Source organism: Tamandua tetradactyla, chromosome 5, assembly GCF_023851605.1.
Source record: "Tamandua tetradactyla isolate mTamTet1 chromosome 5, mTamTet1.pri, whole genome shotgun sequence".
Classification (NCBI taxonomy): Eukaryota; Metazoa; Chordata; class Mammalia; order Pilosa; family Myrmecophagidae; genus Tamandua; species Tamandua tetradactyla.
In genome coordinates, this window is record NC_135331.1 from 103,638,040 (window position 1) to 103,665,755 (window position 27,716).

General features: G+C 43.0%; 1 protein-coding gene across 3 annotated transcripts in view; it reads right to left on the bottom strand.

Annotated features, from left to right (window-relative positions):
• CLIC5 (chloride intracellular channel 5) overlaps positions 1-27,716 on the bottom strand; it is a 182,731-nt gene that overhangs the window by 27,414 nt on the left and 127,601 nt on the right. For 2 of the 3 annotated variants that reach the window (XM_077161967.1, XM_077161969.1), the window contains exons 2-4: positions 20,862-20,971; positions 16,305-16,430; positions 8,373-8,479 (exon numbers count right to left, since the gene is read on the bottom strand). In XM_077161967.1, the coding sequence (XP_077018082.1) occupies positions 8,373-8,479; positions 16,305-16,430; positions 20,862-20,971 (343 nt within the window). Of the gene's footprint in view, positions 1-2,752; positions 4,749-8,372; positions 8,480-16,304; positions 16,431-20,861; positions 20,972-27,716 lie in introns of those variants that run through there. The other variant, XM_077161968.1, reaches the window with a different exon arrangement.

Genomic DNA, 27,716 nt, shown 5'->3' on the forward strand with positions numbered 1-27,716 from the left:
ACCCAGGGAGCACACGGCTCACTTTCAGATCCTAAAAAGTGGAGTTCTGAGGAGGGGGAGCTCTTGGTCCTCATTTGGAAACAGAACCAAGACTGCTCCATGAGCTTCACGGTCAGTCTATGGATTCAGTCAAGTCTAACAGCTGCTCCCTTGTTCCAGTGAAGAACCAGGGCCCCGGGGCTGGGGAATCTGTGCTACTCTCACTTTCCTAGGCAGTGGCAGCCACGCTCATATTTGCATTGGGGACCCTGGAGAACAGAGAGCTAAGCTCCATCCAGGTGCTTTTTATTTGGGGGCATGTGTCCTAGATTTTCAAGGACAGTATCAATTTCTTATAATATAATTATTGTCAGTGAAAGCAATTTGCTAGACATCTGATTTTCAGTTTGGGAAATATGGGCACTACAGTTAGAACTAATGATGGGCAAAAGGTGGAGAAACGATTTTAACTGAGTATGGCCCTTGCACCCTGAAAACACTGCATGGGGTCCTACTTACCATAGGAAGGTTTGTGGAAGTACTTTATTAGGACAAATACTTCAGGAGGACTGTGTTAGCAGATCACAATGCCTTCCGTAAAACAGAATCGTGTGCATTCTTGGAATGAAAAGGGGTACATCTTTGCAAAATACAGCACAGGAGCTCGTCAGTCATGATAAAAGGAGACAGACTCGGGCAGGCCTGCTACCCGGTCCTGGAATGGATGGAGAGGAACAAGTGAGTTGGTGACACATGCTTGCTGTTGCAGGGAGGTTTCACTGGTCTTCAAGAGAAGATGTAGAGATCGAGGAGAAAATAAATTTCAAGTGCAGAGGGAGCACAGGGGAAGAACAGAGAGACGGGCAAGGATGGAAACAAAAGAGCAGGGCAAAGATGGTCCCTCCAGAGGAGAGACAGAAAACTCACGTCAACGTGAAGTCAGCTGGGCCTGGAGTCTACAGAAGTGCAGGAATGGAAATCACAGGAGGAAAAGGCAGAAGAAAATGAAAATCACAGCTCCTCCATGCCTGTGACTCAAGCCCCTAAATCAGGAATATTTGTTATTCTTCTGGGAGGTTGGTTTATTTTTATCTTCTGAGGCAACCAAACTGCGACTGGCCAGGGGTCCCTTTCTGCTTTGTCTGCTAGAAAGTTTGGAGCCAAATTTGTGGTCAGCCATGTGCGTCAGACATTAAGGCTATCGGAGCTGCTTTTACAGTCTTAGTAAAAGCCCCAATTTATGGTCCTCCCCTTATTTTCCTTTCTCACCTCCTTCTAACGGTTGTTGTTATCCAATGCTGTACATATGTCTAGGAGGAGTTATAAAGCCTTTTTGGAACAAATCGAGTATAAATTTTAAAATAGAAGGGGGCAGGCAATGGTGGCTCAGTGGCAGAATTCTCACGTGCCATGCCGGAGACCCAGGTTCGATTCCTGGTGCACGCCCAGGTAAAAATAATAATAATAATAAAATAAAATTGAAGGAAGCCCCCCAAGACAGAGGATTATGGAGGGAGAAATAAGAAAGAAAACAAGAGTTGAAGGAGGAAGAGTAAGGGGATTCAAAGGAAGCCTTGAAAGGCTGAAATAATCCAATTAGGGAAAACACCACTGATTACCAAAATATGTGATACAAGCAGCTTGAAAAGCCTGAATAATCTGAGATGCATGTTGTTGCATTCTTTAAAAAGGAATACACAAATGCTATGAGAAAAAAACAAAACGATGTATGGATTAGATACAAAGAGATTGGGTTTGCAAACTGTTCGACCTCTAAGTAGGGGGAAGAGAGTCCCATGGATAAGAACATATTCCAAAGGATCAAGGATGGAGGACGGCAAATGTGAATCGAGTAGGAGCAATACCGGAGTCTTGTCTTAGCCTGCATGCATATGCATTCCCACTTCTTCCTCCACCACAAAGAAACTGGAGAAAAGCACATAAGAATGTGTCACTCATACCAAAGCAAGGTTGGGAGTACTGGGCAGGATTAGTAACTGTCCCTTATGAAAAGAATAGGGCTGGGAGGGATCAAAAGGGACTTTAAAGAACAGAGAAGTAAAGATGTGCATTCGATCCATTTGTTAATGGCCTTGAATGAACACTGCACAGAAAGTGAGATAAACTAGTAGTAATGGTAGGATTGAAGCATGAGGAAAAAGGGAGATTGCAAAAAAATAAAGTAAAAGATAGATAATATCTCTTATGGTCAGATTAGGGTGAGTAGCTAAAAATGAATATCTTGAAAGCCAGGGTATTTGGCAGAGGTTTTTAAGAGTTAGCTCAAATTGCAGTTTGAAGGTAAGAAATGCAAAATGTAAGGCACATATTCAGAGAGAAGCACAGAACTTCTTATGAGACGACAGAAACTGGGGAAACATGTTAATGTCAGGAATATAAGAAACTGCTTGAGGGAAGGAATGAAACTGAGGTCCCAGTGGCCGAGATGCCAGAGCAAGCGTGCGGCAGGGGAGCAGGCAGATGACAGATCTGCCGAGTCCTCTGGGCCTGCTCTCCCGACCCTGGGTCCCTGGGAGTCTCAGTGGCAGCATCGTAAAGAAAGGTGAAAGGAGCAGTGCCAGGAAGTGAAGGGTGTTTACAGTGATGCTTGCAGAGGGGAAGGGGAGAATGTTAGAGATGAGGCCACCTGTGTTGGGAAATATGGAGGACAAAGCCACTATGGGCCAGGCAGGACAGGCAGATGCACACTTCAGGGTGAAGGCAGAGTTGACTGTGGGTTATGGGATGTGCTAACGGCGGGGGGGGGGGGGGGGCTGGATGAAGCTCACACCCTCCTCCCCATCCTTCTGCTTAAATACTTTACCGACTTTTAATATTGAAAAAGTGACATTTTTTTCCCTGCTGGTTTGAAAAAGGAAAGCGTGGGGCTGAGAGCTGGGATTATAGCCAAGTCCAAATGCAGGCTGCGCTTCATTCATTCATAATGGGTTGATTCACATCAGAAAAGCAGTGGGAGAAGGATATCTGAGAAGTGGTCAGGGGGCTGCACACAGCAAAAAAATGTCACCCTTGACCTCCTGTGCAGCATCTTATACCACAGGCCACTCACTTTTTTGGAAAAGCTTTCCTTCCTCATCTCCATGACTCCATCCCACCTGGTGTTCCTCCTTCCTCACCTGCTGGACCTTTTTAATCACCCTCCCTGACTCCCTTCCTCTGCCTTCCCATCATGTGTGCCGTCTTTGCACACTGTCGTTAGCATTCTCCTCTTTTCCCTCTGGGACTGAACAATCATCCAACTATGTATAATTCCTCAGACTGCAGTTTGAGCTCAGACCTCTGTCATGTACTACAACTCGTCTGCCCCAGCAGTACTCAGAACAGGTCATGTTTGAATGCAATTTGGCAGCCCATTGTTCCAAGCATGTCTATGAGGTCTACACCATTATTGCCCCCATTTTACAGATAGAGAAACTGAGGCACAGAAAGTTGAGGCAACTTGGCCAATGAGGCCAACAAGAGGCAAAGCTGGAGTCTGAAGCAAGAGGCCTGCTTCGGAGTCTGCCATGTTGAACCACCATCCATATTAGCCTACATCTGAGCCACGGGACACTCAGAGGCAACAAGTCGGGAAACAAAGACTTCCCCCCAAAACTGAAAAGGGGTGGTGGTGGATCTCAAGTGAGAAAAAAATGAAGTTATTCTGCCCATGCAGCACCTTACTAAATGTGGGGTCTCAGAGACCCTGCCAGAGAAAATCCATGCTGCATTTAAGCAAAGGGAAGAGTAAATTTGAAAAGACGTGGGGAGGCGGGGTGAGGAGAGGAGGGGGGAGAGAGGAGCGGAGGCTGAATCCAGTCACAGCAGACAAAGGGAGCTTGGATCTGGAAACTGCAGAAGGAGGAGGCAGTGGAGCAATAGTCAACCAGCAGTACAAGACCAAGACCTTGGGAAAGGAAGAGAAATGCGATGACACTGAAGACGTAACAGTGAGGACCACGCCACTGACAAACTTGGAGGTAACCTGGGAGAAGGAGGAAACACACCAAAATGTGGGAAACAACATTAGAAAAAGAGACTACGTGGGTAGGAGATTTGGGAGCACTGAGAAGGAAAAAAGTAAAAACAGGAAGAACTGAAACAGCAGTTTCTGATGCCAATATCCGTGTTTGCTCTGTTTTAGCAATAATACAATAATCAAAGCTAACTTTTAATGAGCATTTACCATGAGCAAAGCACTGTGCTAAAGGATTTACATGCACTGACATAAAAGAAATGAAGCTACATTAAAAACCTTGGATATGCTATTTGCCTTATCTGGCAGATGAAGACACGGAGGTATTTTAAGTCAGTTTTAAAGTTGCATAAACAGTGGCTCAGAGAAACAAGTGTCTTGGACAAATCTGTGCAGCTAAAAGTGGCAGAGTGTAGAACAAATCCACATCTATAATTGCACTTTTATATGTTTTACAGCTCCAAAGAGACAGTTAATTCATTGAGGGCAATGACTTTGTCTTATTCATTTTGGCACTAGAACCTGGCACACAAGAAATAAACATTAGCTTGGATTTTTAGCCACCCCATGCAATCCGTGTTTGTGGAATGAATGAATGAATGAATGAGCAAACTAATGGACAAGTCTCCTGTTGGGTGATGCCCATGAAAGAGGTTTGAGTTTGGTACCTGGTAACTTTTGAGGCTTTACAGAACAACAGGGGCATTTTGGATGGCTGCTCCTGTATCCATCACAGGAGTGGAGAGATGATCCAACATGCAGAGCCATTTCACAGCATATGGTGTTTCATGCTCTGATATGGAGAAGGCAGGAAAGACCACAGTCAGCGTGTGCATGTTGATCCTGTATAGGTTATTGTAATGTCTGGAAACATCTAGAGTATATTAAGCAGAGATGTGGGGGGAATTCGATCATAAGATGATAGGGAGGAAGGACTCTGTTAAAGAGGCAAAAAAAAAAAAAGAAATATATGAGGGACAATCGGAAGAAGAGCACTAGAGAAATAGATGCAGAGCAGAAGATCTGGAAAGAACCCTGGGAATAGAGCAAACACAGGAATGTCCAAGGAGACCTGGCGTCTAATGCTGGTGCTCCTGCAGAGACCTGTGAGAGGCTGTTGGCAACAGAGCTTGTCAAAGCAGAGAGGGGTGTGCACAGTCACCCACACAGGCTGCCGTGGTGGTGGTGGTGGTGGGCATGGTACGGGTTCTCAGTCTCCAGCGAGGGTGGAGGGGCAGGCCCCATGGGATACTTGGTGTCTGCCTTGTTGTACCTACGAACTTTGGGATCCAGTTAACCACAATGGGGGGGGGGGGTTTGGATACGGAGAGGGAAAGGAAAAGTAAAGGGGGAGTGAGGGAGTGGGGAAGTTACAGGTGAGATGAAGAAATGTGGGGAGATGAGAAGAACACAAAGGATAGAGATTCTGGGGAACAGACTCCCCAGGGAACCAGGCGCTCTGAAATGTGCACATGAGTTAGGGGAAGAAATCATGAGGGTAAAACCCAGGACAGAGAAAACCAGGGTAAACCAGAAGACGGAAAATCAATGAAAACTGGAGAGTACTGAGATGATAAGAATTTGATATACAGTGTGTGGGAGAAAATGTTGCTTTGGCTTTAGGGACAGGAGAACTATAAACATGGATAATATGTAAATACCATTCATAATTTTAAAAACCTGGAAGGCTCAAATGAGATAATTTTGCAAGGGTGCTTCAACAAGTATGAAGGAAAATGCTTGTGCAAAACCTGGAAGGCTCAAATGGGATAATTTTGCAAGGGTGCTTCGACAAGTAGGAAGGAAAATGCTTGTGCAAAACCTGGAAGGCTCAAATGAGATAATTTTGCAAGGGTGCTTCAACAAGTATGAAGGAAAATGCTTGTGCAAAATCTGGAAGGCTCAAATGGGATAATTTTTGCAAGGGCGCTTCGGCAAGTAGGAAGGAAGATGCTTATGCTGAGAGGAGGTTACGGGGATGTGCTGCCAGAAAGCCAGGCTTCATGAGCAGTTCTGCTACTTGGAGCTAGGACAAGCTACTGATCTTCTCATATGCCTGCATGTTCTCTGCAGGGAAAATAGCAATGACCGTCCCTTCTCGGGGATGGCTCTGACGGTCTGTATTGGGGTCCTGGGCTGCTGTAAAAAATTACCGTAAACCTGTAGCTTCAAACAACAGATTTTTTTTGCAGTTCTGGAGGCAAAGAGGTCTGAAATCAAGGTGTCGGCAAGACCATGTCCCTTACGAGGGCTCTGGGGGAGAATCCTTCCTCTCTTCTTCCAGGGTCTCTTTTTCTTGTGGCAGCCTCACTCCAGTTTCTGCCTCGTTTTTCTCTTGGCCATCTTCACAGACTCCCTGGGTCCTCTCTTATAAGAACACTAGTCATTGGCTTTGGGTCCCACCGTAAATCCAGGATGATCTCATCTTGAGGTCCTTAACTGATTATATCTGCAAAGATCCTATTTCCAAGTAAGTCCCACTCTGAGGTTTCATTCTGAGAATATGAATTTTCTTTTCGGGGACTGGAGGGCACTATTCAATCCACTAGGGGGTCCGAACAGCAATGCAGCAAGAGCAATGCAGCAAGAGCAATGCAGCAAGAGCAATGCAGCAAGAGCAATGCAGCAAGAGCAATGCACCAAGAGCAATGCACCAAGAGCAATGCAGCAAGAGCAATGCAGCAAGAGCAATGCAGCAAGAGCAATGCAGCAAGAGCAATGCAGCAAGAGCAATGCAGCAAGAGCAATGCAGCAAGAGCAATGCAGCAAGAGCAATGCAGCAAGAGCACCAGGCATATTTAAGGTATTCCCCCCTTTTCTTCTTACCATTGTTTCTGAAAGGCCACTCTCCTCACAGAGCCTGCTTACTCTCTTCTAAGGCTGCCTGTAGCCTCAGGCAGCACCGTGGGCTCCAGCAGCTTCTCCCAGTCACTCCTCCTCTTGCTTTCTCTCACGCGCCCACATCAGCCAGATGATGCCCCTCAGTCTTCATGACCCCACTGCAACCCTTTTAAGCAGCTTTCTCAAAGCACCATGAGGGAAATTCTTCCTTTTTGGAACATGTTTCACAGGAATTGTTTGGACCTTTCACTTGGACGATTAATCAGCTTTTCAAATTCCCTTCTGTAAAGTTATCATTTGTCTCTCACCTTGCTATTTGAATTTTGTGAATTCAGGTCTTTCCTCCTGCACCAGCCAGGCCTTGAAGACTGAATACTGGAGCAAGTGTCTTTATCTTTTTTGAAGCCCCAGGATCTAGTTCCATGTCTGGCATCATCCTGGTCTTCAAGAGATGCTGGTGAGCTGCTCACGCCCCACTGTTCCCCCCCCCCCCCACACACACACACAAGTATCTTCTCTCTCACCTCATGCACAGCTGTCCTTCCTGTCCCCTTGGTCCAAAGAGATGTTTTTTTCTTCTGAGCTCTTGATACATCTAGCATTTACTACCTGGTTTTGGACCATTGTTCATTTATTCAACCATTCATTCATTCACAAATATTCTTTAATTCCTCACTCTGCTTGGTTCTGTGCTAGGTTCTGGGGATCCCAGCTAGTCAAGCTGCCTCTTTCTCTGGTCTGAGGGCAAGGGAACTCTCTCTCCTTTTTTCCTTTTCCTCACAGGTACTGGTACAGTTCTTCAAATGTTATACACCCACAATTTCATGGGTTTATTCAAATCACTTCAGCTAATTCTTAAAGTACGATGCCAGAATAGGGAATTAAAGTGCTCAGAGTCAAATCATGGGGCTCAAGCCCCTCTGACAAGGTACCACACAGGAATCGAGTCCTGATACTTGTGGCCAATGCCAGGGCTTGAGAGCCATTGGTTGAACCCACGCTTTGAGAAGCAGCTTCCCCAGCACCCTCTGTACTCGCAGTAGGGTCGAGAGAGTAGAGGGTCAGGCATCTGTCATCAGCAGTCACTACTGTGGGGCTGCCTTGCCTCTCCCAATAGCCTCTGGACCACTCCTGAGAAATCTTTCAGGGACCAAAAGGAAGTTGGAATGGGTTGTTCCAATCAACACTTCCTGCAAACATAGGCCAGGTCATAAATTTGGGACAAACGAACAGTAGAAAGGCCAACACAGGACTCTTTCCTTCTGTGCCTTATGTTGTGCAACATGGCAGGCTCAGAATCCAAACTGCATCCCTCCCTATGGCTCTGCAATAAATCCCACCTGACTCATCCTCCTAAACTAGCCAGGCAGGACAGCTAAGGCAGGATCTACAACCCCCTTCCAGTGTCAAGAGGAAGGTGTGGGTGTGAGTGGGGGTGTCGGTGTGAGAGGGAGATAAGCAAGCAGCATTGGTTCCAGGGGGTTCTCTGACCTGAGTATCTGAGATGCCCAGGGGCAAACTGAGCATGCAGGGAACAGGTTCTGCCAGGGGCTCTTGATGGAATAGAGTCACTCACCAGCATTGTTTTGCTGCTTTGTGTTTTTGATGTAGGCTGAGAACTTGGAGAAGATGTCGATGCCCGCTATGTTGGATTCCCGGTGTTTCGCTGCTAGTTTAGGGTATCTGCAATGGAAGACACAGGTTCTAAGATCAGTGAGAATGTGGATCTCCTTTCAGGGACAGCCTGCTCCCATCACAATGAGTATCACTCCCTTTTGGAGTTGGATTTGCAAAACGTTTTGGGTTATTACACCCCTCCTAGAGTGAGGATGGGCATCTCAGCCCTTGTTCACTGATAAAGGAAACCACGGACCAGTGAGGCAAGAACTACTGGCTTAGTCTGCTGGACAGGGAAATTAGAACGTCATTCAGAGAGCCCAGGTGATGTTCTCTTTTGGGGACCACAAACAGTGATAAAAATTGAAAGGCTCTAATCAAAATTGTGAATGAAATTATCTCTCTCTGAGGTGGGGTTCCTGGCATTTTCCCAATCCACGTTAAAACACCCACCCACTGCCATTCCTGCAATTATGATCCTAACTGCACAGAGCTAATTCCAGGAGCCGGAAATATTAGGCACTTAGCCCTGAGGCTTCCAAACCATTTCTTGAAAGGAAAGAGACCTGTGGTCCTCTGAAATATCCTCTCCATGCTTGTTTGTGTGCAGTAATAAGATGTGGAAACTACCAGCCTCCATTAGCAGTACATATGTTTTCGATTGTTTTATTTCTAGGCATGGAGTTAGCTCTGCAATGACCCAGCCCCTCTCCTTTGCACAGTCTTCTGTTTTGAAGCCAGAAGAATACAAAATGCAGACTGGTATTAGAACGCTTGTCCTTGGCCTTGAGCTTGACCAAGGAAGATTTGCTTGTGTGGAAATCCATACCTTTTACCCCATTAACATCATCAAACCAAGCAATTCTAATTTTTTAAAAAATATTAATTCACAAACAGTTTATGTTTGTGGCCAGGGGTAATGCACAGAGGAGAAGGGGAATAATTATCTTCTTATTTTTACCAATTAATGTGGATCTTTGTGATCATTGGCTGAATACTTGTCTACTCTGAACTGTTTGGTTGCCTTATGTCTAAAAAACAAAATGCTAATTTTTTTTTTTTTCTTTTGCATGGGCAGGCACTGGGAATTGAACTCGGGTCTCTGGCATGACAGGCGAGAACTCTGCTTGCTGAGCCACCGTGACCCGCCCTAATGTTTTCAATAATATGAAACAAACAAAAAAAGTATTTAAATTTGCTTGCTGTTCTTCTCTGGTCTGCTCCTCAACTGGCCCATTGTCTAGGACTGTCCACTCTTAGGTGGCTGCTTAATTTCCAAGATGCTGCCACTGGAAGGACCTTCAGAAAGTTAGTGGGTCTATCCTTCGGTCACTGAGCAGGTAAGGAAAGCACTATTGTCCTCATTTTACAGGGAAGGCACCTGAAACCAGAATGGTTAAAAAACTATTTGAGGGCCCATGGCTAATAAACAGCAGAGAGAAAACTAGAACCTTGTTTCCTGTCCCTCTACCAGTGACCTTCCCACTATATTATACTGCTTCTCTGATAACAGTAAAAGCTGACTTGCTTTAAGTGCCCACTGCAGCCAGGCACTGTTCTGTCCCCTTTTCATGTATTAACCACTTGCTCTTCCCAACAATTCTACTGGTACTGTTGTTAGTCCCATTCCCCAGAGAGGATGAGCAAATTGCCTGAGGTCACTTGGCCAGGTGGTTGAGCCAGGAATGCAAACCAGGCCATGTCACTTTGGAAACCCAGCTCTCAAGTTATGTGTTCTGCTGCCTCTCATGGGCTCTGCTGTTTACCCTCAAAGCCCCAGAGCCCTGGGGGCTTGGCTGAGCGTGGCTGAGTGCCCTCCATCGATCCGGAAGGGGGCTCTGCACAGCATCTGCACACACACATCCTTCCGTACATGCTGAGTGCTATCAGATTCGTCTGCTGTTACTGGAGGCACCAAGCGAGGTTTCCTGCAAGATGCTAGGTAATCTGCCAAGGCTTGCACATTTAGGATCATCGTTCCTTATCTTGGCCTATTTAAGAATTTGGCATGCTCTTAAAATTGAACGTCTGAAATTATTATTAATAAATGCCAAGGGCTCATTGCTTCTGCTTGACAATATAAAGAGACATAATTTGTTTGGGGGTGGTTGTTTCATTTTGCTTTGTACCATAATTTGATCAGGCTTCCAGCAATTTAATAGTTTCTTCATAATCAGACTAGTCCAGTGTGAACAAGTTGTTCAAACTCCAAGATGGACAACAAAGGATCACATATCCAAGGGGGGTGTGGTGGCATCGTTCCCTTCTCTAATGATTCATTGAGACTTTATTTTTTTAATTAATTTTTTTCTTTTTTTCTTAAAATACCAAAAAACACCAAAAAAACCCGCAAACATTGGTAACTTTTGATCATTCCGTTCTACATATATAATCAGTAATTCACAATATCATCACATAGTTGCATATTCATCATCATGATCATTTCTTGGAACATTTGCATCTATTTCATTAAGACCTTATTGCAGTATAAAATGTTCACTGATGTTTGTCCTTGTGGAAAGAATATTTCCAGGATGTTAACCTCCCAGATTGCAGTAACTAGATCTAGAGAGGTTACTATTCAGGATGTTAAGTGTACTCATTTTAGTTCCATAATTACTCCATCTATTAAATATGCAAACATAGTGTGACACTGAGTATAATCTATTTCTCTAAAAGGCTGGCATATAGTGTTTTAATTCACAGAAACATCTTTGAAATAAAATCATGATGTGGCCTGATCAAACACAAAGAGATGGACCAAATCCAGCATCCCACCTGTCTTTTCACAGCCAGGGCCCTAAGAATGGTTCTTACATTTTTTAACTGGTTGAAAAATAACAAAAGAAGGATATTATGTTGTGTGACATGAAATAATAGGAAATTCAACATTCAGCGTCCATAATAAAACCTTACGGAACATAGCCACACTCATTTGTTTACATATTGTATATGGCTGTCTTGGCGTTATACCAGTGGGTTGAGTAGTTGTGCAGAGACAGAATGGCCTGCAGAGCTGAAAATTTTTACTATCTGGCCCTTTACAGATAGAGCTAGCTGACCCCTGGGTTAACTGATGAAAATCTCTGTCTTTTTCTTTATGATAATCTTAGTTCAAATGCATTCATCTTAGGCATGCTCTTAACCTGCATTTCAGGAAATAAATTAGTTGGCTTCTTACCAAAAAAAACCCAAAACTGTAAATACAGAAGTGCAGCAAAAAAACAAAAGCAATTGCAGATGGCAAATGCTGAGGTTGCCTTGGAGCTTCAGCTGACTTCTTACCACCTCGCCATGCACCACGCCTGGACAAGAACATTGTGTTCCGACTCTGACCTGGGACTGGGGGTACACTGGTGGAAAAGAGAGACAGCCCCTGCCTCAGTGGAGTCACCTTTACTGATCCTGGGGGTGGTCTCCGGGCACTTCAAGCTGTGATCCTTTTTCTAAAGAGCTGTAAAGTGGAAGGTTGCCTTCTCTCTCCCTCCTCCATTATTCCTGTTTCCTCACCAAACAGAATCCTCACTGGAGAAGCAGGCGAATGCTTCTGACTTCCCTGATCCTTGTGTGGGTGCCTGTATGTCTTGTCTCTGCTACTTCAGCAGGAGATCCTTGAAGGAGAGTTCAGAAGTTAGGCTTACTCATTAAAAGAGGTTTTAAGATCCAGGGCCACCAATGGTCCTTATGATTGCCTCCGGGAGACAGCCACAAAGGAGCCAGTGACCTCTAACTCTTTAAAAGCTACCATGTAATACATTCTTACTCTATGTCAGGCATTAGGTTGTTTTACACTCCAAGTAGTATTATCCTCTACAATATCCCTGGGAGCTCAATATTATATTTATAGACGAGAGAGTTAAAGATCAGAGAGGTTTTAAGTAATTTTCTATGGCAGGGACCACCCACACCCTGTCCTCTACGTTTCCCAGCTTCTCTCTCCACTAGGTCAGGATCAGGTGACTGGTGCTGGCCAATGGGATGGGAGGAGAAGTGATGTAACCACTCACAGGGCTGCCTCATAAAAACACTTTCAGTGAGCCTTCTTCTGTCTCTTTCCCGGCCGAAGGGGCCTTAGAGACCATGTGTTCCAAAAGCTATGAGATGGACCCCACTACCTCCTCAGACTTTGCTTGAGTGAGAAATAATCCCATATTACATTAAGTTGTGAGCTGCGGCGGCTAATTTGCACTGTGGCACAGCAGCCTAGCGCTAACAGGTAGTGATTTGAACACAAGTCACTGTGACCCAGAGCCCATGATCTCAGCCACCCCGTGGGAGGGTCTGAGGGTGATGCTCCAACTGCCGGAGGATTAGAGGGAATGTTCTTGTTTCGTTTGGTTTTCCTACTATGAGGTATCTTTATAATTTTTTTAAATGGGTATAAAGTTATTTATTGCAACACACTTCACTATAGCAAAAAACTGGGAACAACCTAAATGTCCATCAATGGGGGATAACATTAAACAAATTATGTTGTATGAATATGATAGAACATTCTGAACTGTAAAAAGAATGAGGAAGTTCTCAGGTACTGATTTTCAAATGAGTACCAAGATACATCTATTATTCTTTTTTAAACAATGAATTCAGCGTGCCTTCCAGTTCTGGCAGCATTTTGAACCCTGTTAATATTCGATGCATATTTGCTAGTCAACTGACAAAATGACATGCCTTGAGAGTAGACTTTATCCATTTACTCTCCTGAAATTTTATCACAACACAGATGCACCAGGATAATTTTAAACAACAGCCAATCTGGGAAAGCACTTTAAGAAACTCATGAGATGGTGGGATTTGGGCTAAAGGAGACTGTGCCATTTCACCCCCTCACTTTAGAGAAGAGGAAACAGAGAGGAAAGAGAAGGAAGGAGCTTGCCCAGGGTCCCACAACAAACCCTGGTAGAAATGTGGACAGAGTTAGGTCTCCTGGTTCTCAGCTCTGAATCCTATTAACTTGGACCTTTCCATGGAGATGCAATATAAGGGCCAGCATGTCTGAATAATAATCCCAGCACTTCCTTGTTGAGCATTAAGTGGCTCATATAAGGAAAGAGATGGAAATTAATTTCATTTAGCAACTACGTGAGACTGCCTGGATTCCTCATTTTGACAACAAATGCTCAGTGGGCCCAAATGTGATTAAAAAAAAAATCCTGGAGCGTCTGTATGCGGTTTTTCCCTTTAAAAAATAAAGTGAAGGGAAAAAGGCTCCCGCAATTCTTGGCTCTCTGATGTGATGAGAAACACATGGCAGACCAGCGCTTGGTGAACAGTTACAGGGGTTATGCTGCCCCCTAGAGAACCAGGAAGTCAGGCTGCACTCACCCAGGGTCCTGGGGACAGGGGGTCACCACCTCCAGACTGAGTGGTGGGGAAGCCAGGAGAGGCTGGTGGGTTGCTCTGGGCAACCAGCAGGACTCTCCAGGTGGGCTGATGCCTCAGCTTGGTAGTACTCCCAGAAGGTAATTGTGGCACCTGTCCCAGTCCCAGTGGTACAAGGACATCTAAATGACTCGCCTGGAGGGCTCCAGAAAGCTTGATGGTCTTCTCATTAGAGACCCCCCCCCCCCATGACAGCCATCCAGAGATATGCCATTTCACAATGCTGAGATTCTGCCACTTGGGGACACTGGGGCATCAGTCGCTAACCTGGCAGGAATGCAATTAGTAAAAGCTCCTATGTACAACTGCAATCCAGTGAAGGACCTGCAGCAGAGGAACAGAGCTCAGGGGAGGGAATTCTGGCAGGGAGGGAGGAGGAGAGAGAGATTCTGCATCTGACTGTGCTTAGCCCTACTGTATCATGGATCCTTTTGAGAATCTGATGAGAGCCCCTGACCCTCCTCTGTAAGAATGTACATGAACATGGGGGACATAAATATCCAGGGATCTCATGGACTCTTCCTTCCCACTGTGGAAAAAGTTAGAGAAACAGCCCAGGAGAGGCACAGCTGCATTGTGGGTGGGGAGTTGGGGGAGCCTGGCTAAGGGTGGCAGTGAAGAATAAGAGAGCAGGGATGACCCTGGGGTCATCCTTTCACAGAGGAGGAAACTGAGGCCTAGAACAGAGAAGGGATAGGTTCAAGGTGTCACAGCATGTCACCAGAAGAGTTGCGAGCAGACCTAGTCCTCAGCTTCAGCCAGCCCTGCACCCGTCCGTCCACCAGCCTGGCAGAGGAGCGGCGGATACTCTGCTCCTCTCCTCCTCACTGCTTCACTTTTCCATCCCCTTATGACTTGGATGAAGCAGGGGTACTACTTCTAACAGGTAAAATGGTAACTTTACCATAGACTTTTCCCTCTGGATCTCCCAGGCAAAGTCTAAACTCTAGTTAGTGAGTGAAAGTAGCATTGGCTTCAAGTGGGATTCAAACCAGGGCCAGCAATAAGCATGAGTCCCAGAGGAGGGGGATGGTACCTGCATTCTTCCAAGCACTCTCTGCAAAGTGGCCTGCTGGTGTCCTTTTAGAGATCTTTGGTGAGCTGGTTGTTACATGGGAATCTGCCATGTTGGTTTAACTTATGTACTTACTTAAAGTTTATACATGGCCACTTCCAATGGCCTTGGGGTAGCTTTCTACTCTCAGTGTGAAAATAAAACTGTTGTAACATGGAAGACAGAGAATACTTCTAGGAAGACTGTTTATGGCTTAATCAGAGCATAAGTGGGAGTTTTAATTTTTTAACAATAATTCTCTAGATGTGTAACCTTGGGCAAATTAGTTAATTTCTCCATGCCTCAGTATCCCCAACTGTAAAATAAGAATAATAATACCACCTACCTCCCAGGACTATTATGAGGAGTAAATGAATTATATTAGTTAAGTGCTTCAAACAGTGCCTGATACAAGTGTTGATAAGTAAATACAGCTTTGAGATAAATGCAAGATGGTGAATTGTGGCAATCATGTCGCACTTATTTTACTAAGTAGTTCCTGAATATCTCCTGCCCTTGTATTAGCTGAGTCGTCATATGTCTTGCCTGGGCTCCCACCAATTGGTGCCTCCTAACTGATTTCTCTGCCTCTAGCTGAGCCATCCTCTGTTTTCCCTTCCTCTCCTCACCAACCCCACTGGCCAAAGTAAGTCATAAAACTGATGCTCCAACTCCTTTGCTGGAAACCTTTTAGTAGCTACCCTATAGGATCAAGTTCCTGCTTTACTGTTTACATAATGCTATTTTCCTAGTATTTTTAAGTGTTGCAATTATTTTAATCCCTGAATACAACATATTATAATGAATAAGTCTAGCTTCCAGGAAATATTAGAATGCAACTCTTCACTGTACAACTATTTTCCATCTGCAGCCACTTATCACCCACCAAGAATTGATAGCTCTCAGGCCCCCTCCTCTCCTTGCATCCACTTTCAGGAAAAAGGTTGCTGTCAGCCCGTTTCTTCATCTGTTTAATTATGGGGTCAGATTAGACTTGGTCAGCTTTATGACTCTTATTTATATCTCAGTGTGATTTGAAGTCACTGGGTTACCTCTCTCCTAGCTTGTTTTCATGCACTCATTCTGAAAGGAGGAAGGCTTTGCCCTCACTTAGAGGTCTTTCCGGCAAAGTGAACTAGGGGCTTATTTTGGGGGAATGAGGAGTGATAGCTTTCCCAGTGCTTCTAAAAGCACTGTGTTTAGGAGGGAGTAATCCACTCCACTTCTTAGGCCGTATCTGCTCTTGGGATGGATTTTGTGGAACTGTTTCAAGATTGGCAGCCCTTGCGGGGTGTGGAAGGGCGTCTCAGACTTTCTCTTTGAAAAGAGGGTCGCCTATTCCGGATTGATAAGGTCCCTTTGGAATTCTGCCTTCTCAAAGTTAACTCTATACTGTTCTGATTCCAATATGGACCCCTTCCCTTTCATTAGCTCCAGAAATAAGCAGCTCTTCACCTTTCAGGGATCAAGGTCTCCTCCAAGAACTCCTCGATATTATTGACATCTGTCTTCACTTCCCCGTTGAAGGTCAGGAAGGGTGGATGGGTCCCAGGGGCTAGGTTGTGCAGGTCAGCTGGCTTTCTGTAGAGAGAACAAGATTTAGGTGTTGGCTTACATTGAGGTGCCTCACATTCAGGGAAATGTAGGACTTAAATTGGAAATAAAGCTCCCTAGGCTATCCAACATACCTGCCAGCTGATTTATAGTGTGGGGTGGAGGACAGGGAAGGTTAGGGAATTCTGAAGGAACGCTGTGTCACAGGAATCTGCCTTGTGGAAGCCAGCAAGAGAGGAGCAAGTCAAAATAAAGGAGTTGCTACTAGTGAAAAAGTGGAGTATAATCACAAGTTACATCTAAATGTGTGCCAAGCTTTATTACTTGGAAGAGAGGATGCACTTTGTTTTCAAATGTCCCTGACCAAAAACTTAACAAAAATTCACTATACAGAATCCCAAACTGAACCGAAGCTCACTTTAATCCTGAGAGATGTCTTCTTCCAAATACAAAGAAGTAGGGATTTGGATCATTTTTTTTTCTAGTTTGGAGTACCCCTATGCCGTGCAGCTTAAATTCTAATATCTAATAACTAATATGTAACAGTCTTTTATGAGATTCAAGAGAAAGCTTTTAAAAATCTATAAAAAGTGCCTAATATAGTCTTTGGGTATCCATGAAAAGAGGCAGCTATTAAATGGAAAAGATTCTTCAAAAGTTTTGTTCATTGCTAAGTTTCTGAAATGGACACACTGTATAAGTCCTTGTGAAAACTCGGCTTTATGTCCAACACACCCAAGTTCAACATCACTACTTAACAGACACCTGATTAGGCACCTTGGCTTCTCCCCATCAAGGATTCTAAATCAAGAACTCAACAGTACTGGGTTAGATGACATCTGAGAGAAAGCTCGTCAGCTTAAGATTTATGAGGGAAGGACCAAGAACTGTGCCTGACATACTGAAATATAAATATATATATATATATATATATAAAACGATGCCAATAAAGCATGCATTTTTAATTTATAAAGAGTAATTTTAGTGCAAAATTAGATTTTGTGTGAACTTGTTGAAAACTTCATCCAGTTATGAAAGTTTTTGGATTACAACTGAATATGGGGAGAACCAAAAGGCAACTATGGTTGAGTCTTGGAACTCTCCCATGTTCTTACTTTTACAGCATTTCTATTTAGGGCCTTAGTTCATGCACACACTATTATTAAATTTTGAGTATTAGTCAAATACTGAGCTCAAGTTTTACTAGAAGTTATTGTTTTTCTTGAGCTATTATCTTGAATCTACTCAATATACAGGATCTGAAAATTTTCTCTGAGTCACAATTTGCACCCATTTTTTTAAATGAGGTTACATAAGGGTTATCTTAGGTTAAAAAGAATTTACTTTCCGAATAAACATATGATCTGTTTTCTAATGGGTCTCCAAATAGAGAATTTGCTTTATGGAAGTTCCTTCTTTTCATAACAAGCTTTTCTGAGACCAATATGATCTTTTAGGTAAATTATAGATAGCAAATCCAGTCCCTATGAAAATCAGAGATGGCATCCTGGTGAGCCTGTAGGATACTGGGTCAGACACTGAAAAATCTAAGATAACCAAGGTAACAGTGCTTTTGTCTTCCTATGGAAGAAGAGATCTGAAAGTCCTAACTTACCCTAAGAGGAAAGCCTAGATAATGCAAGAGAGGGTGAAATCCAGGAAAACGCGTCCAATCAAATGAATGAATGAGCATGGATTGAACTTTTTGCATTTAGCCTACAGCAAGGCTCAGGACCCTTTCTGGTTTGGGCAGGGGAGCTGAGAGCGCTACCCACTTGTGTGAAGAGGCTGCAGTGTTAAGGGCTTGTGCAGCAGGAAGGAAAGAGCCCTTGTGTTTGATGTGGGGCCTGTGAACGCCCAAGGACCTGCTTCTGTGCTCTTGCCAGCTGGTCACAATGCAAGTGCAAGGGTGGAGCAGAGTGAGGGCGGAAGGAGTGGTCGGATTGGGCAAAATAAGAACGGAGAGAGTTGAACTAAGAAAAGAGTGGAAAAGGGGGAATAATGATGGAGAATTCTATGGGCAGGGTTGTGATGTCACATTCACCCCAAATGCGTTCTCTAAGAATGCAATAATTCTGTGGGAGTGAGGACTGGAAAACATTGGATTGGGGGACTAAAAAACAAAACAAAAACAATGGGGGAGGAAGAATCTGTGCCGAAATGAATTCCTGACATAATCAGTTTGGGAAGGAAGAGAAGAATTTCAATTATGGTGCTACTCTCATATTGTTCCCCAAACACGCCAGCTCTCCAGCTGCATTCTGTGGCACTTGGAACTCCTTAGGCAATTGAGACTGAAAGCATTTTTAAAATCTAATTTACTTTGCCTCTTTGTTGACTTTGTGTGTGTCTCTCATTTCAGACAAAGAAAGGACATTCTTTAGTTTCTCCTCCCCTTTTTTAGAACTGACACAGGGCAGCAGTGCTTGGGTTCTCAGTTGGAAGGGGAAATCTACACTGACTTTAATTTTCAGCAGTTAACACTCCACAGCTTAAAGATACAGAAATTTGTTGTTATTTTTTCTTCTGGGACTCTAGAGAATGATGGTCTCTGGAGCCTGGTGCCCTTGGTAAGGAATGGCTATGGCCCCTGAAGCTCCACTGGACAGGGTCAGTGGGATGCTGGTCAGTTGCAGGTCTCTCTCTTTGCTGACCTTTTTGGCATTTAAAGTTGAAATTACTGTAATTAGTATTCAAAACACATTTCCAGGTTTGATTTATAAGTTAGTTAATGTGCCTCAGTCTCCTTCCCCGACTGTATTGTGAATTCCATGAAGGCAGAGAGAACACTAATGACAGCCAACATGTATTGAGTTTTTTCCATGAGCCCAGCACAATACAAAATGAAAATGCTTTACACAGCCTGCCTCACTAAGTCCTCACAACAACCCTACAAAGAGGTACTATTTTTATTTCCATCGTACAGCTGAGGAAACTGAGGCTCAGAAAAGTGAAATAACTTAACCAAGGTCACTCAAGTCAATATATGACAGCACCAGGATAAGAAACCAGTTTTCTTAGTAATTTCTAAATTCACTGATGTTATATTTCTTTTAAATATTCCTTACTGCTTCTCTCTCTTTATCTCCCTCCCTCTCTTACACACACACAGTAAGAAAGTTAAGAAAGTTCTCTTATCTATAAAACTGAAGTGGTGATATTTGCTGGCCCACCTCAAAGGGGTGTTGGCAGGATCAAATGTGATAACAGACATGAAAGAGCAATATAAGCATCCAAAAAATGCTTGGGTCGCTTCCTCTCCCTTTTTCTTCTCCAGCCAAACATACAAGTCCACTTTTACAGATGACGATTCAAAGACCTTTGATTCTCCACTGAAGGAAGCTCTTCTATCAAACTGGATGAAAGTATCCTGCTCGCTTAGTTATCACAGACGATAACCACAGCCTGACATCCATGCTCACTTACTTGATATTAGTTGAGGGTCTGAAATGAGCCATTTGCTATGGATGATACAAGAAACTTACTGCACGAATTCTCTCTGTCTTTGAGGTATTGAAAGTTTCTTTTGAAAGAAAAAACAAACTCAAAAAGGGCAGCCGGGAGCATTATGAAGAGCGTGGTATTCTAACCAAGGAACACCAGGTTTCCAGTAGCAGCCCCTCTGATTTCTAGCTGAGCACCTAAAATGTAAGTCCCTTAAACATGTCCATCTCAGTTTCCTCATATACAATGGAGAATAAAGACCTCCTTCATAGAGAAATCTATCAAGTGATTACTTATGGGGAAGCACACCCCACGTATAAAGGATTAGAACAGCAGATACTGTAGCTCAGTGAAAAGCTAAATAATGAAGCAAGGCAAGACAGAGAACAGGAGGTTGGGTTGACAGGATGCTCCAAGAGTGTTGGGGTGTGGCGCATTGTGGGGAGGGTGGGCTTCACAAGAAAAATGGGGCTGAAACTGAGCCTGGGCACAAGGCACAACCTGTTGAGACTGAAGGGAAAGTTTGTTTTAGACAGAGGAGGCATCCTAACCAAGGACTCACAGGAACAAGTAGCAGAAGCGAGGAGAGCCTGACAAGCTAGACCGAGAGAATTGTTGAGAGATAATGTTGGGAAGAAGCCAGGAAAATACAAAGGATGACTGTGACTGCATTTATTCCAAGATGGGGGCACAAGTACTACCAGAATAGCTAATTTCTGCATTTTTAGTTATCTGTGCCCATCTCTGTGTCAACACTCTTAGTTAAATGCAATGTCCATTTTTCCTTCTTCTAATTGAACCTTGCTAATCAGGGCTGCAAAGTGCTCACACCCAAGTGAGAGCTGCTTTTGCTGCCTCCCTTGTAATGAGGGGTGGGCCTTGGGACACCGTTCTGGGCAATGAGGTGTGAGCAGAAGGATGCTGGGGGCCATGGGAAGGCTTTTGCCCTTCCATGTGGAAGGTTCTCTGTTCCCTGCAGCTAAACATATTTCCCATTAATACAGTGTCCTTTACCTTTTCAGATCCACAGTGGTGACATTGAACACGACTCCCTTCAGCCAGAGGATCATAAAGAGGCGCTGGGAGAAAGGACAGTTGCCAATGCTTTCCCCATCAATTCCAGCCTAGAGAGAAGAAAACCAGAGTCCTGCGTTGGCATTTGCATATTAGCAAGAGGGAACAGAGGATTATAAAGCCACAATATTGGTCCAAAGAGAACTTAATAAAACCACATCCCAGCTTAGCATCAAAGAGCAGTAGACACATCTTATTCATCTTTGTGCCCCTAATGTCTATCTATGGCAGCACCTGGCACAGTGTAAGAGCTCAGAAAAGTCTTGCTGAAGGGAATTTGAGTTTCAAGCATGGTGAATATATAGTATCATAATACGCTGAACCCCAGCATCTCAGGGTAAGATAGACTTTCAACATCATATAGTCTAACACAAATAATACTGGAACACCAACTTATACGCCCCAATGTAGTCTCATCAAGTCTATGCTTTAGTATCTCCCTGACCAGCAATTTCTATCTCTCAAAGTGGTCCTTTCTATCTGAGACAACTCTAACACTTAGAAATGTTTATATTTTATTTATTTATTTTTTTGTGCTACCTAGCGAAAAATATGTTATTCTGTATTTTACTCTTTTCTACCCTTTGGGCCTTGCTCCTTGAGATGTTATGACCTACAAATACTTGAGATTTTGACCGCATCTCCCTAGAGAGAAACCAGCTAGACTAGTCAGTGGGTTCAAGATTTTAATCAATACCTTACTTAGTAGTTTTATTACTTGAACCTTAGTGTCAATAAACCATTCATTTGTTGAATTATTCTATTATTCAGCAAACACATACTGACAACTTATTATGTGCAAGTTAATAGACAAAACTGTGCAAGGAATTAAAAAACGCATTTTCTTCGGAATCATATGGCCTCCTGTGGGGTGGGGTGGGCTGAGGGTAAAACACGAATACCATAGCAGTAAATAGCTAACACTAGTGAGTGCTTACACACTTCTGCTCATTAAATTTCCCCTTCCTGTTATCTTCTTTCAAAATAGCAATTTTTGGCTTGTTGGTTTTGGTTTTTTTATATATATATATTTTTTTACTGCACTTCTGAGGGGGCTGTAGAATCACGAACTTTATAAAGGATTCATCTCAAGCAAGCAAACAAACAAAAAGGATGGGGAACCAGCCTTGTCTAATTTGTTTCCACTAAGCAGTTAATTGGCCCCAACATGGTACTTAGAGGAAGGAATGACCCGCTTGCTAGCTCTTGCCTCTGATGTTGGCTCTACTGAAAACACTGGCTCCACCAAGCAGCCAAAGAGCTGAGGCCCACTGACAGGGAGGGGGGCCCCCGGGCTCACTCACAAAACTCTCTGCCTTCATTTACTGAAACTCAAAACCAACCAACATCCTGGAATGGGTGCTTACTAAGAATTTTTTCTTTCTTTTTTTTTAAGAGAGGGAGAAAAAAAAACATTCAGTTGGGGAGCCCTTTCCAGCCATTAGAGCCTAATTGTGTGCTTATTTCTACTTTGCAAATTGCACCCAGCAAGAGGCTCAGGTTTATAATGGAAAACTGGAGCCTTTTACGGTGTTGGTTGTAGGTAATTGCTATGAAATTACAGTTATTCTACCTCCCTCTTCACTACACCAAGAACCCCACTCCCTATTCAGTTCTCACTTTTCCTTAGTGCTGGACAAAGACCCACCCTGAGAAGCTGAGACTGCCTGGGCTCCAGATTTTACTTAACCCCCAAAGAGCTCCAGTTACTGATAAGCCTTAGCCTGTGGGTCACATTCAGAACAGGCAATTGTTAATTTAATAACAACTTGGTGTTAACTTGGATTTATGATGTCAGGTCCTTAAGAAGTTACTCCCAAGAAGCACTGGCAGGTACCTGGCTGTTGGACCTGTAAAGTAAGTCATCCTGACAAGGGACTTTTTCTCCTAGGCCAGCTGTAACATGAGTGGCAGGTAAATTTTTTTAAAAAGTCATATCCACATACTGTCATCTAGTTTTTTCATGGGGGTGGTGGTAGTGAGGGAATTGAAGGTGGAATAGCAAAATATTAGAATTCCCATTAGCTCCAAAACTTTGTTCATAAATTAATACTTTTAATAATAATAATAACAACTAATGCCTATATTGACAGGTATTGCTCAATGTACTTGACAGATATTATTAACTCATTTATTCCTTCTGGGACCTCTGTGAAGTAAGATACTATCTTCCTTTTACAAATGAGGAAACTGAGGCACAGAAAGGTGAAGTAACTGGCCGAAGGATTCCACTGTGTTGAAGCCAGTATTTGAGCCCAGTGGCCTGCCTCCAGATCCAGCACTCCACGCCTGGAGTCCAACCGGAAGGCCCAGACAGGTCACACGTTGGCCAAGTTCTCAGAGATGGGGTGTGATGGGGCTGCAGTTGGAGGCACACATCCTACCCTCCAGCCGGGGGTGGTCATTATGCCCGAGGTGCAAGGGTGAGGTGTCTTCCACAGCTTCCCACATTTCCACTGTCTTATTAACATTGTCTTAAATGACAATTCTAGGGCTAGTAAACAAAAGTCTTCAAAGGGCCAGTACAAACAAATATGTGAAAACTCTGTAATTCACCTTCCCTGTCCTTGCATCCCTTCTTCCAGCTCCCTCCTTTCTTCTCTTGTCAAAACTCACCAATTCTGCAGCTCTGATAAAGCATTTATTTGTTCAACTCATGGGCAAATGTGGTGAAGATATGGCAACTCCTTGATACATCAACTGAGGAGAATCTGGTGTAGCTTAGCAGAAGCCCTGCACCCAGAAAAGTGTGAGGAAAAAACCCAGGTGAACTTTGGTCCAAGAGGCTCTGAGTAATGGGGGCTGGGGACAGACATGAAAGTAAGGGAGTGATAAAAGGAGAATGGAGTACAGCTAGTAGTAAACTTCCCAAGTTCAAGATCCATTTTCCCCTGGGCCTAGCACAGGCATACAACTGCCAGCTACAACCCTAAGCACTTCCTGTTCCCTAGGTATAGTCTATAAAGCTATTATAAAATATTTTCATCAGCATATTATATATATGTATGACAATATTAATACTAGCATAATGTGATTATATAGGTTACATTCATTATAGGTTAGATGCTGGATAATTCATATTATATAGTATGAGAAACTGTCTTTCCTGTAATCTCACCCTCTGTATGTGGGCTTGCCCCCACCCCAAACCATGGGCCTTGTGTCACTGACTGCCTCAGCTACACCAAACACGAGGTGCCTGACAGTTGTTTGAATGGATACGTGTTCAGGGGAATGTGAGCTCTCTCCCTTTACTTGCCTTGAGGATCTCAAAATTCTGATGTTGGCAGTCTGAAGAGAGTCCTGAAAAGTTTAAAGCTTGTGACGTGAAGTACATTATAGACGACACGGTGGTTCCAGTCTTGTCTCTGCCTCTAACTTGTTGTGTGACCATGGGTACAAAAGTCACCTCCCCTCTATGGGCCTCATCTCTTCATTGGCAAAAGGAGGGCGAAGACTTTATTCCCTAGAATCCATTTCATTGATAACTCCCTGCAGTTCTGTGAATTCGAATGGCAAATACAGATTTAAGACAGTGGTGTGCAAACGCCTCTACTGGGCTCATCTCCTCACTGGCAAAAGGAAGATGTAGACTTTATTCCCTAAAATCCATTTCACTTATAACTTCCTGTAACTTTGTGAGTTTGAATGGCTAATACAGATTTAAGACAGTGGTATGCAAACTTTTTGCTCTCAGAATTCACTTATGCTCTTAAAGATTGTTGAAGATCCTGAACAGCTTTTGTTTATGTGGATTATACCTATAGATATTTACTATATTATAAACTAAACTGAGACATGTTTGAAATGTTTATTTATATATTTATTTAAATATAACAATAATAGATCTATTTCATGTCAACACAAATATCATTTTATTAAAAAATTTATATTTTTGAAAATAAATCAGTGAGAAAAGTGGCATCATTTTGTATTTTTTCAATATCTTTAATGTCTGGCTTAATAAAAGGGCTAGATTCTCATATCCGCTAAGGCATTCAATTTGCTGCTATTTGATCAAAGTAGAAGAAGAAAATCTGACTTCACACAGATGAATACATTTGGAAAGAGAAGAAGTATTCTAATAGCCTTTTCAGATAATTGTGGATATTCTTCTTCAAACCACATGGAGACTCAACAAATTTTCTTAAAAGTTAGTTGCTATGTGGAATTTGAAACCATATCAAATTCTATTTCTTTTCTCTGTTCCACTAAGATCCATTGGTCATCTTGCACTTTGAATGAAACTTTTACCCATAATGATATTGTAACATCATGATTTGTCATTCAGAAAATAGTATTTCAGTGAGTTATGCAGATTTACCAAATGCTTATATATTTCATTATAAAATACCTCAAAAAAACTATTCGTAAATATCACCACCAATCTCAACAGAAAAATGTGTTGGAAAGCTGTCAAACTAATGCGTTTTCCAAAATTCAAATTTTCTTTTGAATGCTTATATTTTATCACTGGCTAAAAGTACTATCAGTTGTTATCTTTGAAATGACAAACTCACTTCACTGATTTCCCAGAAAATTTCTGGGAACTACCAAGCCTGAATAACCACAGTTTGTCTGCCAGTTGCTCTTTCAAATAAAAATCTGTGTTTTATGAAAGAAGTGACTGGTTCAGCTCATAACTCAATCAGGCAAGTGCTTTTCCTCAGACAACCACAGTACTTTGGAATGTTGCTGGAGAGTTTTAAGTGCACTTCCCATCTCATCATCCAGAATAGTTAAAAGACATACTCAAGGGTTGAAGTTTCATTTCATTAGATAAGTTTTACAGCTTTCATAAAGGACACTTTACAATGAGACTGGCTTGTTTCCCTCCTACATGTGCATGATGACTAGTATAATCTCATGCCACAGCCTCAATCCAGGCTAAGGTAGTTTCACTCAACAAAAGTCAACACAGAGAGAAAGGCACACCATCTTCACGTTACTCTGAACGCAGCTGTGACTTTTCAGACCCCTTGAATGGTCTTGGAGATATGGTTTAGTCCTTTCTTTCTACTGGTAAGGAGATAGGCCTAGCAAGGTTAGAGGACTTGCCCACGGCTGCACAGCCTGGTTCCGTGGCAGAGTCAGAGACACAACTCCTGCTTCTGAATTCCTCGCTCTCCACTACCCGGGCTGCTGGTTATCTGTCAGAAAATAGTGTTAAAGGGCTCAAGATCACATGGAAAGGACTTTCTTTGGACATAAAATGACATATCTGTATACAAATAAACTGTTTAAAATCATATGCAAGGGAGAGGCTTTTTCTTCAGTATCAAAATACTTGGAGTTGCTGCTTTTTTTATTAATAAAGATTGTCTGTATGTCAGACAATCTTTATTATTACTATTTAAATACCAATTGATCTATACTTGCAATAATATGGTTGGTAAGCTTTCCACTTGACTTGGTGATTTAAGGAATATATGAAACAGGTAAGCTTACCCTTGAGGAAATCAACATTCCTTTTCTCAATACCCAGAAAAGATGTGTCACACTTGGGAATTTTTCATTCAATAAACCAGATAGCAAGTATATATTTGAGGCTTCAGGGAGTTTCAGCATTTATCTAAAGCTGACCATGAAGGCTATATCGGCCCTATGCAAACAGCTGCCTATACAATGTGATATGAAGATTCCCAGGTGAATTTAAAAATATTACTGAGGCAGGTAATCCATTAATCCAGTAGGTCATCAGCACCTTAGCCCACCAGATGGTTTTATCAGCCATCTGAATATAGTTGGGTAAATATTCCTTCCCAAGGGAATGTCTGGGTTCCACACAATTTAAATATCTAAATAAGAAGGGCTCAGTGAGGTCTTTGACCCTGAATAGTCAGCCTGGTCTGATAATGGCTTTGGGCTCAACGCCCAAGTAATGCATAATTCCATACTGAGACCTCTTGGCTGTGTCCTTCACTCTACCTTCAGCTCCATGTCAATCTGGCTCTGACCCTACTCACCCTCCTGTTCTTTCCAACTCAACATGGATGACCCCTCTCTAAACCCCTTCTTCCCCCCCCATAGAGATTTATTTTTTCTATTTCTTTTTTACATTGAAATTACTTGAATGAATAAATGAGTTTCTTTGAAACTTCTTGCCAGTCCTGCTTCTGCTTAAGACCCTTTTCTAAAATGATTCTTTTTCAATGATTCTCTTTCAATCTCTTTCATGACCTAAGCAATTCTTTTATTTTTTCTTTTGCGTCTTCAGCCTACCTGACTTTCATCTTGCAGCTGAGACTTTTGATTACTCCTTTGTCTTAATGCTCAGCTCTCCTACCTCCCTGGTCACTTGGTGCCTCTCACACGGCTGGGACCAGCTTCACAAGGGTACAACCTGTACAGTTACATAGAGCCCCTGAAGGGCCTCATGTTTTGTTTAATGCTCTGTTCTTGCTGTCTAAAAATTCCTAACAATTTTGTAATTGCTGAACAAGGAGCTGGGCATTTTCATTTTGCAACTGGCCTCAAAATTATTCAGCTGGCCCTACATGTGCCCCTCCTTGTTTCCGTTTGCTGTACTTCTCTTCCTCACCTTTTCCTCCTCAGCTCTTTTCCTTCTATGTTTGGTGCCTTTTAGAGAACATAATTATCCCACCCAAGTCAACAGTAACTCTAACTGTGGGGCCTATAAACATGCTATTTTTCTTGAGAGAGAGAGAAGGGAGGGAGGAAGGAAGGAAAAGAGAGGTAACAGAGAAGGGGAAAAAGGGAAAGTGTTGAAATGCTACGGGCTTGCTTGGTTCAAGTCTTCATTGGTAGTTCCTTCTCCAATCCTTTCTTGCTCCA